This window comes from Nerophis ophidion, linkage group LG05 (assembly GCF_033978795.1).
Source record: "Nerophis ophidion isolate RoL-2023_Sa linkage group LG05, RoL_Noph_v1.0, whole genome shotgun sequence".
Classification (NCBI taxonomy): Eukaryota; Metazoa; Chordata; class Actinopteri; order Syngnathiformes; family Syngnathidae; genus Nerophis; species Nerophis ophidion.
This window is the reverse complement of record NC_084615.1, coordinates 24,384,104-24,397,250: the sequence shown is the minus strand read 5'-3', so window position 1 is coordinate 24,397,250 and position 13,147 is coordinate 24,384,104. Positions and strand designations below refer to the sequence as shown.

At 40.9% G+C, this 13,147-nt stretch overlaps 1 protein-coding gene across 3 annotated transcripts in view; it reads right to left on the bottom strand.

Moving 5' to 3' along the window:
- mdn1 (midasin AAA ATPase 1) overlaps positions 1 to 13,147 on the bottom strand; it is a 279,890-nt gene that overhangs the window by 118,067 nt on the left and 148,676 nt on the right. For all 3 annotated transcript variants that reach the window (XM_061900349.1, XM_061900350.1, XM_061900351.1), the window contains exons 59-64: positions 7,845 to 8,009; positions 7,544 to 7,758; positions 4,904 to 5,291; positions 3,114 to 3,226; positions 1,133 to 1,793; positions 881 to 1,042 (exon numbers count right to left, since the gene is read on the bottom strand). In XM_061900349.1, the coding sequence (XP_061756333.1) occupies positions 881 to 1,042; positions 1,133 to 1,793; positions 3,114 to 3,226; positions 4,904 to 5,291; positions 7,544 to 7,758; positions 7,845 to 8,009 (1,704 nt within the window). The remainder of the gene's footprint in view (positions 1 to 880; positions 1,043 to 1,132; positions 1,794 to 3,113; positions 3,227 to 4,903; positions 5,292 to 7,543; positions 7,759 to 7,844; positions 8,010 to 13,147) is intronic.

The following is a 13,147-nucleotide window of genomic DNA, read 5'->3' as shown; positions in this document are numbered from 1 at the left end:
TAATCCACAATGTGTCCGATAAGATATATATCACAATTTCCCCACCCAAAAACATGCTGGTTGACCGCTCTGCTTTCACAACAAACAAAGAAACGCCGGCTGGGTCTCGGTGCTAAAGACAGCTGGAATCCACCACTTTCCACCAACAGCATTGTTCTTTATAGTCTCTATTATTAAATGAACAAATTGCAAAAGATTCAGCAACACAGATGTCCAAAATACTGTATAATTATGCGGTTAAAGCAGACGACTTTTAGCTGTATGTCTGTGCAGCTCTAATATTTCCTCACAGTCCGTGACGTCACGCGTATACGTCATCATTCCGCGACATTTTCAACAAGAAACTCCCGGGAAATTTTAAATTGCAATTTAGTAAACTAAAAAGGCCGTATTGGCATGTGTTGCAATGTTAATATTTCATCATTGATATATAAACTATCAGACTGCGTGGTCGGTAGTAGTGGGTTTCAGTAGGCCTTTAAACGGGTTTGTGCTGAAAACATTTTGTTGTACTTGTGCAATCACAATAAAGATCCATTCATCCATCCATGTAGCCGACAATACAATAGTCATTTGGTCTGTGGTGAAAAGGCTAGGGTTGTAATCTGTGGGGCGGTATAGCTCGGTTGGTAGAGCGGCCGTGCCAGCAACTTGAAGGTTGCAGGTTCGATCCCCGCTTCTGCAATCCAAGTCACTGCCGTTGTGTCCTTGGGCATGACACTTTACCCACCTGCTCCCAATGGCACCCACACTGGTTTAAATGTAAAAATTAGATACTGGGTTTCACTATGTGAAGCGCTTTGAGTCAATTTGAGAAAAGCGCTATATAAATATAATTCACTTCACTTCACTACTGAAAACAAGAGCTCAAGTTAAATACCTTATCAAACTGAGGGAACTGCTGTCTAAAGTCCCTCTCCTCCAACTGGTCCTCAGTCAGTCCACTGCCGTGCGTTTGACTGGAAATGCGGTACAAAGAAGCCTCTTCCTGTTCACGATTTCTCTGGTTTTTCTCCATCTCGTCCCACTCGTTCACCAGAACCTAATGGGCATAACAGCACAGGCAGTTAAGTAACTTTTCTAACAGTGTTAGCATTTAATGACATTTAATAAACAATAGCGTGTGTCTGACCTGGCAGATGTGTCGAAAGGTGTTCTGTGCTGCATCACTAAACTGTCCTGTGCTTAGTGCGTGACACTGCACAAACAGCAAAGCATTAAGGAGCAGTGTGGACGGCTGTGCGAGCACTTGGTTTGTTTCTTGTGGCAGCAGCTTCCCAAGGTTATGCAAAATGTCCAGACTTTCGTTGGAACTGAGGAAGTCGGCCTGTTCCAGGTGGGATTGTAAACTGGAGGACAAGGACGGGAAGGATAAGAGGCAGGAAACAAGTTTGGGAAGTCCTGGCACATGACAAATTGAGGCATAAACTTGGGAGGCAACCAGCTTCATGCCATAACGGAGTTGGAGTATTCCTGCTTTGACTGGACCGACCACATCAGGGTAAAGAGGGTAGTCTTCTTGCAGCCTATTGCAGAAGCGTTGCTGGGAGTTCTGCCAGACAGCCTCCTCTTTCAGCAGACCCTGGATGGCTGACATTGAGTAGGAATCCTGCAGGGCACTTTGTAAGCGTGAGAGCAGATCTTGCACTGCTGATGCCTGGCCAATGCTACAGAGGTAGTGCTGGAGGTCCTGGAATAACTTTCCATACTGGTGTTCTTGGGGGCGACATGCCTGCTTCCTGGAAAGTTCAGCTATTTGCTCCTTCACTTGCTGCATACGGAGCCACAAATACCTACAACCACAAATCCAACACAAGCAAAATTAGGTTGGGTTCAAAATGTATCTTTAATCGACAAACTGCCTTTGAAGTCACCCCCAAAAAATCTCACACAATCAGAGACCAGTATTTGGTAAAATTGTTTAATGTAATTTCCTGTCACCACTCAATGGCGCTATGACTAACTCAGCAAAGTGACCTAAGCATAGTTTCAGGGCGTCCTCGTCATTATCATTCGCACCAACAGAGCTCCAGGAGATGACATTATGCACCACGCAAAATCTAAAAATACTATATAATGTGCACATAACTTAGTTGCTCAGACAACAATGTGTTTATGCAGGTTTAGATTGGGGTATGTCTTATCTTGATAGAGAAAGATTTTAATGTCTCTTGTTTAGCGAGCTGGCGCCAGTTAGTCCATGAGTTTATCAAAGTCACGTTATCAATCACGTTTTTTCAATAATTTTAATTTAAAACATTAATATTAATCGTCGAGAGCACCAAGACACACCATCGCTCCAAATTCCACCGCGATTATCATTATTGCAGTTTATCGTTACATCCCTATTTGTCTGTATACTGTAAAAATCATACATGCCAACCTTGAGACCTACGAATTCGGGAGATTTGAGGGGTTTGGGGGGCTGGGTTAAGTGGGGAGGAGTATATTAATAGTTAGAATACTTGAATTTCAGTGTTAATTTATTTACACATATACACACACACATAACACTCCTCTCTACTCATTGCTGTATTTGAAAGTGCAATGCTTTGCAGCCAGCCTTTGAAGGAGCACAGGTATGGGCAGCATCTGTGACATTTAATTTGCAGGAAAGGAGTGAGTTTAGGGTTGAATCGTTCATCCTCGTTCTATTCTCTGTCACTATCCTTTTTTGGATATTACTGTAATACTTGCCGTAGTTTTGAAGCAATGCATGATGGGATTCCGGATGTTGTGTGTCAGTGTGGAATAAACACACGCTGAGAAATAGCTCCGTGCCAGCCTACTATATGGGTTATAGATAAACCTAGGGATAACGGAGACATATATGATAATCTCCTTGTTGTGTGTGCAGTTGTGCACTCTCCAAAAGCCGTAGATGTTATAACGTGACTGGGCCGGCACGCTGTTTATATGGAGGAAAAGTGGACGTGACGACAGCCTGTCCTCACTCAGGTACGGCTGGAAATCGAGGGAAATTCGGGAGAATGGTTGTCCCAGGAGGTTTTTGGGAGAGGCACTGAAATTCGGGAGTCTCCCGGAAAATTCGGGAGGGTTGGCAAGTATGCTGTAAATGTGACTCATCTTTCTCATTCGCTCCTAGTTCAAACCTGATTCGAGGATGCTGCATGCTGTCAGTGTTGCTACTCTCCTCCAGTTCTGTTCCAGTCATCAGCTCAAACGACAGGCTCCGTGTTTTCCACTCCTTCTCCAGTAGATCTAACTACAATCATAAAAGAAAGACAAACATCAGTGAAATTATTTCCAGTCATTAAACAAAAAGTCACAAAAGCACATTTTCCTTTATATTATGATAAACACAAAATTAAAAGGCCTGATTTCTTGTTTTATTATTGCATAATATTAGCCAATGTGTCTAGACTTCAAAGACACCTTGTAATGGAAGTGAACCTTAGACCATCAAGCATATTTGATCTTGATTTCAAAAACACAGTTTACAACATTTGAGGACCGGAACTGATGTTAAATGTTAAAGTTAGCTCCCTTTTTGGCTGTCATTGTTTTTTTTGTATGAAATATATTTGTATTAAAGTCAAAACATTTGTGTATTAACTTATTTTTTTTGTCACACACACAAAACCTATTTCCCTTTTCCATCCCACAGCTGACTGTTTTATTGGGTTGCAGCTCATTGTAAAAATATAGTTACAAAAAAATAATATAAACACTGCAGTTTCAATAAGGCCTTAGCAGGCACTTTGCCTGTGTGGCCCTGAAAAGGAAAAAAGAGCAAAAAAGGAATAAAATGAGTAATTATCAAGTATTAATTCTAATAACATTCTACCGAACAAAGGCTGTTTTCTTTAAGGTTAACCCTTGTGAGGTATTCGGGTCTGTGGGACCCGTTTTCATCTTTTATCAAAAGAAAAATGATAGTTAATTAATTTGTCGAACTGAGACTCACTGACTTTGGCTCATTAATTGTGAAGAACATATATCAGAATCCATATTCAATGACCACACACCATACGCACTCCCCTACACATTTCTATTACATATAAGATGTACGCGTCCACAGGACCCGGGGCTAAAAGAAGTGTGGGAATTGATGTTTTGTGTAACACGCACACACACAAACACACGCACACAGCAGGCCTAGACAGGAGGAGGACAGAGTGTAGGTACACAGAACATCAAAGGGTCAAATGTGCGAGAAAATGAGAGCAGACAGTGTTGACAAACAATGTTGCAACCTTGTGTGGGAATTGCAGGTGCAGAAACACAAAAGAAGAATCCCTGTGGGATGCAGAAACTGGCAGAGAAATTTTCCGTGTAATGTTCATATATTTGTTATTCAGTCAGCGTTTTTTGGTCTGATGGACACGTTGCATTTTGTGGCTTTTAATGCCTCACAATCAAACACTTTTATGTTAAAATACTGAAAATATGTTTATTGGGATAAGGTAAACATCTGTTAAGTATTTTAACATAAAAGTGTTTGATCCCAATAAACACGTGTTTATTGGGATAAGGTTTAGTATTTTAACATAAAAGTATTGATTGTGAGGCATTAAAAGCCACAAAATGCAACGGGTCCATCAGACCTACAAACGCTGGCTGAGTAAAACAGTATGAACATTACACAAGAGTTAAATACATATGACGTAGTATATTGGATTGGTTTTAGCCTTTTAAAAATAAAATTAGGAATATAAAAATGGATCCTTGTATAAGTATAAGGCCCTTGGTGGAAAAGGTTAGGACACTACTGGTGTAGATGGACTTCCTTCTAAGGATGCTAGACACAGAGGCTTTCAGTAAAGATTGTTTTTTTTTTTTAACTCTTACATCATAGAGTTTGCCTCACATTGGCTCAAGAAGTTATTGTGCCTATAAAGGTTATAGAAAATCATAACTGGATTGAAACCGTTACTATTACCTCCTGCTGGGCATAGTTGAGTTTGTAGGCCCTCTTGACAGCTGGGTCAAAGATGGTCTGGGGTGCCCACACTTTGATTTGGAGTAAGCCCATGTTGACCCAGAAAACACCAGCGCATGCCAAAGAGTTGGTGTTTTGAACTTTGCTTTGAGCATATTCCTGCAGGCAGGTGATACAGGCATCCAACACTCCATCTGGGAGCAATTTCGAGGGAAGAAGGTCTCCGAGGAGCCTCTGGATCTCATGAGCAGCAAAAAGTGGGTTAGGCTGTCCAAACAGGCTCTCGCAATACTCTGTATAACCCATTTGCAGGTGAGGAGGCAACAAGTTGGTCATACTCTGCAGTTGTCGGCGTAGCACTGCACCCTGGAGACTAAAATCTGTGTATCTGAAGGAAAAATTATGCAATGAGAGAAAAAGTAGGAAGAGTGTTAAACAAATACTGATGAGGCCAGACTGAAGACATCTCTATAAATGCCTTTAGTGTATAATATACAATGTATACAAGAGCTGGTAATCTCAGAGGACCTTACCATACAATATGGTATGCGATATATGGTTTATGATATTGATAATATCTCGATGAGAGGGGTAAACAAAATCTAATCAAAATAATTAAAACGTCATGGTTTACATTTTGCAGCATAATTTAACCAAAATAAAACAATCATCCTATGTCTCTCAAGTAGACCAAATCTATTATGTAGAAACATCATTTTGACACACATTTTAATGATAAAAAAAATTAGATTCATGGTGAAGGAAATTTTTGGCTTTAAAGCAACGAGAAAATTGAAGCTACGCACACTGAAGTGTCGCTCTGCGAGCAGTGTGTAGAATATTGTGGCAACTATACACTGAAATCTACTACATGTAGGTTCACGCTCTCAAACTTCCTCTTGAACCTTTAACCTTTGCTCTGCCTGGAACACACATGCCATGTGTCAGCCTGACTCATAACAAGGTCTTCTTGTTGTTAAATCAAATTAAATCAACTTTATTTATAAAGCACATTTAAAATTTACCACACGGGTAGCCAAAGTGCTGTACAATGGACAGGTTAAAAGATAATACGAAGACCGAGCAAACAACACAACACAAAATTATAAAAAATAAATAAATAAAACATAAAACCAGGTTTACAGCAGGTGAATAATGGGACGCCATTGCAGGATGGATATCACTTAGTGTTAAAAGCCAAGTGATAAAAGTATGTTTTTAAGAGAGATTTAAAAACAGGAAGAGAGGAGGCTTGTCTAAGACTCAGAGGTAGATCGTTCCAGAGCTTGGGAGCAGCAGTAGCGAAAGCTCTGTCACCTCGAAGCTTCAGCCTTGTGTCAGGGACTGTCAGTAGCAGCTGATCGGCTGATCTTAAGGATCGGGTAGGGCAGTAAGGCTGAAGGAGGTCGGAGAGATATGTTGGCGCGAAGTTGTTTAGACATTTTAAAACAAATAGAAGGAGTTTAAAATGGATTCGATAACGCACAGGGAGTCAGTGAAGGGATGCTAATATAGGGGTGATGTGCTCACGTCTGCGGGTCTGTTAGCAGACGAGCAGCAGAGTTCTGCACGAGCTGGAGGCCTGGCTAATGCCTACATACAGGGCATTGCAGTAGTCTAAACGATTTGAGATAAAGGCATGAATTAATTTCTCGAGGTCATGTCCTGACAGAAGCGGTTTCACTTTCGCTATTTGGCGTAATTGATAAAAGCTTTTTTGAACAATGCTGCTGATTTGTTTTTCGAATTTAAAATCTGAGTCGAACTTTACCCCTAGGTTTGTGACACAGTCGCTGAGATACAGGGTCAGAGTACCGAAGTCTATGTTGGGGAAAGGAGAGCGACTTGGACCGGACAACATAACTTCTGTTTTGTCTTCATTTAGACTCAGGAAGTTAGCTGAAAGCCAGGCTTTGATGTCGTGTAGGCAGTCAATGAGACGTTGAACTGTGTTGTTTTGTGCCATGGGAAAATAGATCTGGCAATCATCGGCATAAAAATGAAATGCAATACCATACTTCCTAAATGACTATTAAACTGTTATGGCTATTATAACATTAACTCTCTGTGTGCTGTGAACTTAAAACTAATATTACGTATCCTATAGTTTTAATGACAAACCCCTTCTTATCAACGGACGACTCCAAAAAGGTGCCAAAACCACCAAGACTATTATCCCTTGGACTCAGCCCCACCTTTGTGCAGGGACTCATCACCACCTTTATTTGGCCAAGTAGTTGTCTGTATTTCAGACTAAAGGAAGACTGAAGAATTATTGATCGAGGCTCATTTCATGCGGTCATTGATTGCTGATTAAGACCAATGCTGCCTTTCCAAAATACATTTCGTCAAATCTTTCGAAGAAGTCTTGGCCTCTGACTGGTCAACAGAATCTAACTTGTGCAATAGTTCCAACTTGTAGAAGCAGTTAAAAAGACAAGCTTCCAGACCTGCACAACCAGTTTAAAGACCAAAATGTAAAAGACGTGTTGACTATAGCTCACCTATTATGTCCATCGTGTGTGCCGAATGCACTGGAGCCGAGGTGGGGGGAGACGTACAGTAACTTGGATGTAGAACGAGGACCTCATGTATCTTGTTCATTGATATATTCACAAACATTCCAATTTTTCCACTAACCTTAAGTCTGCCAGGGATGGAAAGGCCATATTGTCCCATAAAACTGCTGACAAATCCTGGAGCTGCTGAAGCTTTTCCTTCCACTCTCTCAGTGTCACATTGGAGATGAAGAGAAGTGCCTCGCCTGATGGTTCCCACTGTCTTTCAGTCTCACTCCTGCAGAGTACCCCCAGTGTGCAATGTGACCAGACGGCTGTACTCAGTAAGGCTGGGCCCTAAAAACAAAAAAACACAAGTCACTATTACAACAGCCGGTAGAGGTTGTGTATTGATAAAGCATGAAATATATGAATAAGAATACCATGTTTTTAGGTCCACAAAGTGTCTTAGGCTTGGACTGTATCTCAGGGTTGAGTGGGTCCCATTTCAGCCAGCGGTCCGGGTCGACTGTCACACTGTTTGTCCACAGAGCAACCAAAGCTTCATACAGCAGCTCACACCACACCAACTGTAGCTTCTCCGCTGGCTGGTGGGCAAAAATAATCACCATCCAGTTTAACTATTCAAGTCGTAATATAAATGTCTATACTAGAGATGTCTGATAATATCGGACTGCCGATACTATCGGCCGATAAATGCTTAAAAATGTAATATCGGAAATAATCGGTATCGGTTTCAAAAAGTAAAATGTATAACTTTTCAAAACGCCGCTGTATACCCCGACTTAGGGAGAAGTACAGAGAGCCAATAAACCATAAAATAAACCTCTGCAGGCCGGCCCAGTCATATAATATCTACGGCTTGTCACACACACGAGTGAATGCAAGCATACTTGGTCAACAGCCATACAGGTCACACTGAGGTTGGCCGTATAAACAACTTTAACAGTGTTACAAATATGCGCCACACTGTGAACCCACACCGAACAACAATGACAAACACAATCCGGGAGAACATCCGCACCGTGACACAACATAAACACAACAGAACAAATACCCAAAAGCCCTTGCAGCACTAACTCTTCCGGGACACTACAATATACACCCCCCACAACCCCAACCCCACCCACCTCAGCCTCCTCATGCTCTCTCAGGGAGAGCATATCCCAAATTCCAAGCTGCTGTTTTGAGGCATGTTATAAAAAATATTGCACTTTGTGACTTTAATAATAAATATGGCAGTGCCATGTAGGCATTTTTTTCCATAACTTGAGTTGATTTATTTTGGAAAACCTTGCTACATTGTTTAATGCATCCAGCGGGGCATCACAACAAAATTAGGCATAATAATGTGTTAATTCCATGACTGTATATATCGGTATCGGTAATTAAGAGTTGGACAATTTAGGAATATCCGATATCGGCAAAAAAGCCATTATCGGACATCGCTAGTCTATACCATTTCTTACTTCCCGAGGAAAATGCAAATACATGTGTAACATCCTTAACAACAACCAAACAGTGCCAAACAGACCATCTCAATCTTGCCTTTCTGACTTTGTCTTAAGCCAGGGGTAGGGAACCTATGGCTCTAGAGCCAGATGTGGCTCTTTTGATGACTGCACCTGGCTCTCAGATAAATCTTAGCTGACATTGCTTAACACGACAAGTAATGAATAATTCTGCTGGTAATCACAGTGTCAAAAATAACTTTCAAAATATAAAACATTCTCAAGCATTTTCATCCATCCATCTGGTTTCTACCGCACCTGTTCAAGAAGTTGCAGTAATGTTAAGAAGTGTTTTATTTATTGCTGGTTAGCCTCAGAATAACAATGTTATTGAAAAGAATAAGAGACCTATTATACTCTAAAAATGATGTTTTTTCTTAAAAATGCACCCGTATAGTTGTATTCAGTGTTAAAAAAAATAAATTATATGGCTCTCACGGAAATACTTGTAAAAATATTTGGCTAGTGTAGCTCTCTCAGCCAAAAAGGTTCCCGACCCCTGTCTTAAGCTGTTCTGATGTATCACTCCTACCCTCTATTCTCGTGAACCCCAATGAAATATCAGTATCGGACATATTAATTATAACTACCCATCCATTTTCTTCAGCTTGTCCCTCTCGGATCACAGGGGACTGGAGCCTATACAAGCTGCACTTACATAAGCAGACAAAATTACATAACACAGGATGTTGATGGCTTTGCATTTATGAACCCTAAACTTAGAGCAGCTGACTAGAAAGAAGACCACTTTTCTTTATCCATCCATCCTTCAATTTTCTACCGCTTATGGCAGTGTTCAAACTACAATGAAGACGACAACTGTAGAGGAGAATGTCACTTAATATTTTAAATGTCTCATTTTTCTTGACATGCTCTTTTCGGAGTTGTAATGAAAAACTGGAAATATTTGATGTACCAATTGTAACTGTATGGATGTTTGAAATAAACAAAAAACATAACCAAGAAAAAATATATTTAATTTGATTACTTGAGTCAAAGGAATTTTCTGAAGAATACTCAATTACTATAACATTCGACAGCTAGTGAGTACATTACCATCTACATTCTTAATCACCGCAAATGCTGCACATTCTTTTCAGCTTGGGCTTGCTGTCTAACCAGATGATGCAATTCCTTCTCTGCCTCCTTGGGGTTTAATTTAATAAAGGTGTGCAATATACTAAATCACATGCAAATTGGATAGCACAAGCAAAGCTGATCTACTTAACATCTGCAAAGTGGATTGTGTCTGTTAACTAAGCAGAATAAGGCGTGGAATCCATTTTGCGTCGATGTCTTTCATTTATATGCAAAATACATGCTTACCATCAAAACACCCACAACACTGAAGATATACATTCATATATCAAATATATGAATCAGCAAGCGCAAATAATTAATCAACAGTCATCACTGTTTTGCCAGGACTCTTTAGCACATGGAAAAAGGACTCGCAAACTGACACAGACGCACACGGCTTTGTAAAAAGAGATGCTCGCGCTGCAAAGACAGACAATGGTTAAAAAATTATCCGTCCATTTGTGTTGTAACATAACACTGTTGTAACACTGATAGAAATAAAAACAATACTGGACATATCGTTTTTTGAGTAATTCATTCATTCATTCATTTTCTACCGCTTATTCCCTTTGGGGTCGCTGGTGCCTATCTCAGCTACAATCGGGCGGAAGGCAGTGTACACCCTGGACAAGTCACCACCTCATCGCAGGGCCAACACAGATAGACAGACAACATTCACACTCACATTCACACACTAGGGCCAATTTAGTGTTGCCAATCAACCTATCCCCAGGTGCATGTCTTTTGAGCAATTTTCTTTTGTAATTTTATGTCTGCTGCAACATTTAGGGGGATTATTAAAATGTATTTAATTAATGCACTTTGGTGTCTGTGTTGTCCTGAAGGCAATTGTTAATATTATTTACATAACTACATGATAATACTTTTGTATCCGTGACTGCAATGCTTTAATTTGGTGCTAAAGTTGTTTATATTTATTGTTTGCTATAGTAAATAACCAGCAGTTAGGTGATGTCACTTCTGTTAAATTACTTCCGGTTGGTTGACTTCCGGTATTCGTTTGAAAGCAAGTCATATATGTTGCGGTCTTCTGTAGTAATTTCTGTTGCCATCCTACACAAAGCGGCTACGAAGCAATGCCTTTTTCACATTAGTGTTCTCGTGAGACGTGTAGAAACGCCGACTCAACACCAAGCCAAACCGGAGTCTATGAAGAAATGTCAAAGGTAAATGGTCAAGCTTACACAACGTTCTCTTCATTGACATTTGTTTGTCTTGGTGTTGAGTCGGCGTTTCTACACATCTCACGAGAACACTTAAGTGTCATTTAATATTATTTCAAATATACTTTGATATATTTCCTACATGTAAAAAACATCTTTCATTATGCATTTTCATCATACAAACAGCGTGCCGGTCCAGCCGCATGTTGGATGAGGCTTCTGCAGGCACACCTAAGTGATTGCAAGACATACTTGCTCAACAGCCATACAGGTCACACTGAGGGTGGCCGTATAAACAACTTTAAGACTGGCCCACACTGTGAAGCCACACCAAACAACAATGACAAACACATTTTGGGAGAACATCTGCACCGTAACACAAAATAAACACAACAGAACAAATACCTAAAACACCTTGCACCTCCACAAACCACGTTAAACCCAGATTCCGATCTAAAAAGGTCTTAACTCATTCTCTTTCTATGCCACATTATTGTGGAATGCACTCCCAAAAGGTATGAAAGTAAGTGCATCTCTATCCTCCTTCAGAACCGCTCTAAAACAACACCTCCAGGCAACTTCAACACTTTACTAATACCCTCCTCCATTCACATCCCATCTCCCCGGATTATAAACAACTAAAATGTACTTCTAATGTATATACTTGTTCTGATGCTATCTGAACTCACTATGTTCTCTGCTCGCTGTACATATCCTACTATCAATCAATCAATCAATCAATGTTTACTTATATAGCCCTAAATCACTAGTGTCTCAAAGGGCTGCACAAACCACAACACGAACCACTACGACATCCTCGGTAGGCCCACATAAGGGCAAGGAAAACTCACACCCAGTGGGACGTCGGTGACAATGATGACTATGAGAACCTTGGAGAGGAGGAAAGCAATGGATGTCGAGCGGGTCTAACATGATACTGTGAAAGTTCAATCCATAATGGATCCAACACAGCAGCGAGAGTCCCGTTCACAGCGGAGCCAGCAGGAAAACATCCCAAGCGGAGGCGGATCAGCAGCGCAGAGATGTCCCCAGCCGATACACAGGCGAGCAGTACATGGCCACCGGATCGGACCGGACCCCCTCCACAAGGGAGAGTGGGACATAGGAGAAAAAGAAAAGAAACGGCAGATCAACTGGTCTAAAAAGGGAGTCTATTTAAAGGTTAGAATATACAAATGAGTTTCAAGGTGAGACTTAAATGCTTCTACTGAGGTGGCATCTCGAACTTTTACCGGGAGGGCATTCCAGAGTACTGGAGCCCGAAATGAAAACGCTCTATAGCCCGCAGACTTTTTTTGGGCTTTGGGAATCACTAATAAGCCGGAGTCCTTTGAACGCAGATTTCTTGCCGGGACATATGGTACAATACAATCGGCAAGATAGGATGGAGCTAGACCGTGTAGTATTTTATACGTAAGTAGTAAAACCTTAAAGTCACATCTTAAGTGCACAGGAAGCCAGTGCAGGTGAGCCAGTACAGGCGTAATGTGATCAAACTTTCTTGTTCTTGTCAAAAGTCTAGCAGCCGTATTTTGTACCAACTGTAATCTTTTAATGCTAGACATGGGGAGACCCGAAAATAATACGTTACATTAGTCGAGGCGAGACGTAACAAACGCATGGATAATGATCTCAGCGTCTTTAGTGGACAGAATGGAGCGAATTTTAGCGATGTTACGGAGATGAAAGAAGGCCGTTTTAGTAACGCTTTTAATGTGTGACTCAAAGGAGAGAGTTGGGTCAAAGATAACACCCAGATTCATGGGATTCTGGGTATTTTTTCTGTTGTGTTTATGTTGTGTTACGGTGCAGATGTTCTCCCGAAATGTGTTTGTCATTCTTTTTTGGTGTGGGTTCACAGTGTGGCTCATATTTGTAACAGTGTTAAAGTTCTTTACACGGCCACCCTCAGTGTGACCTGTATGGCTG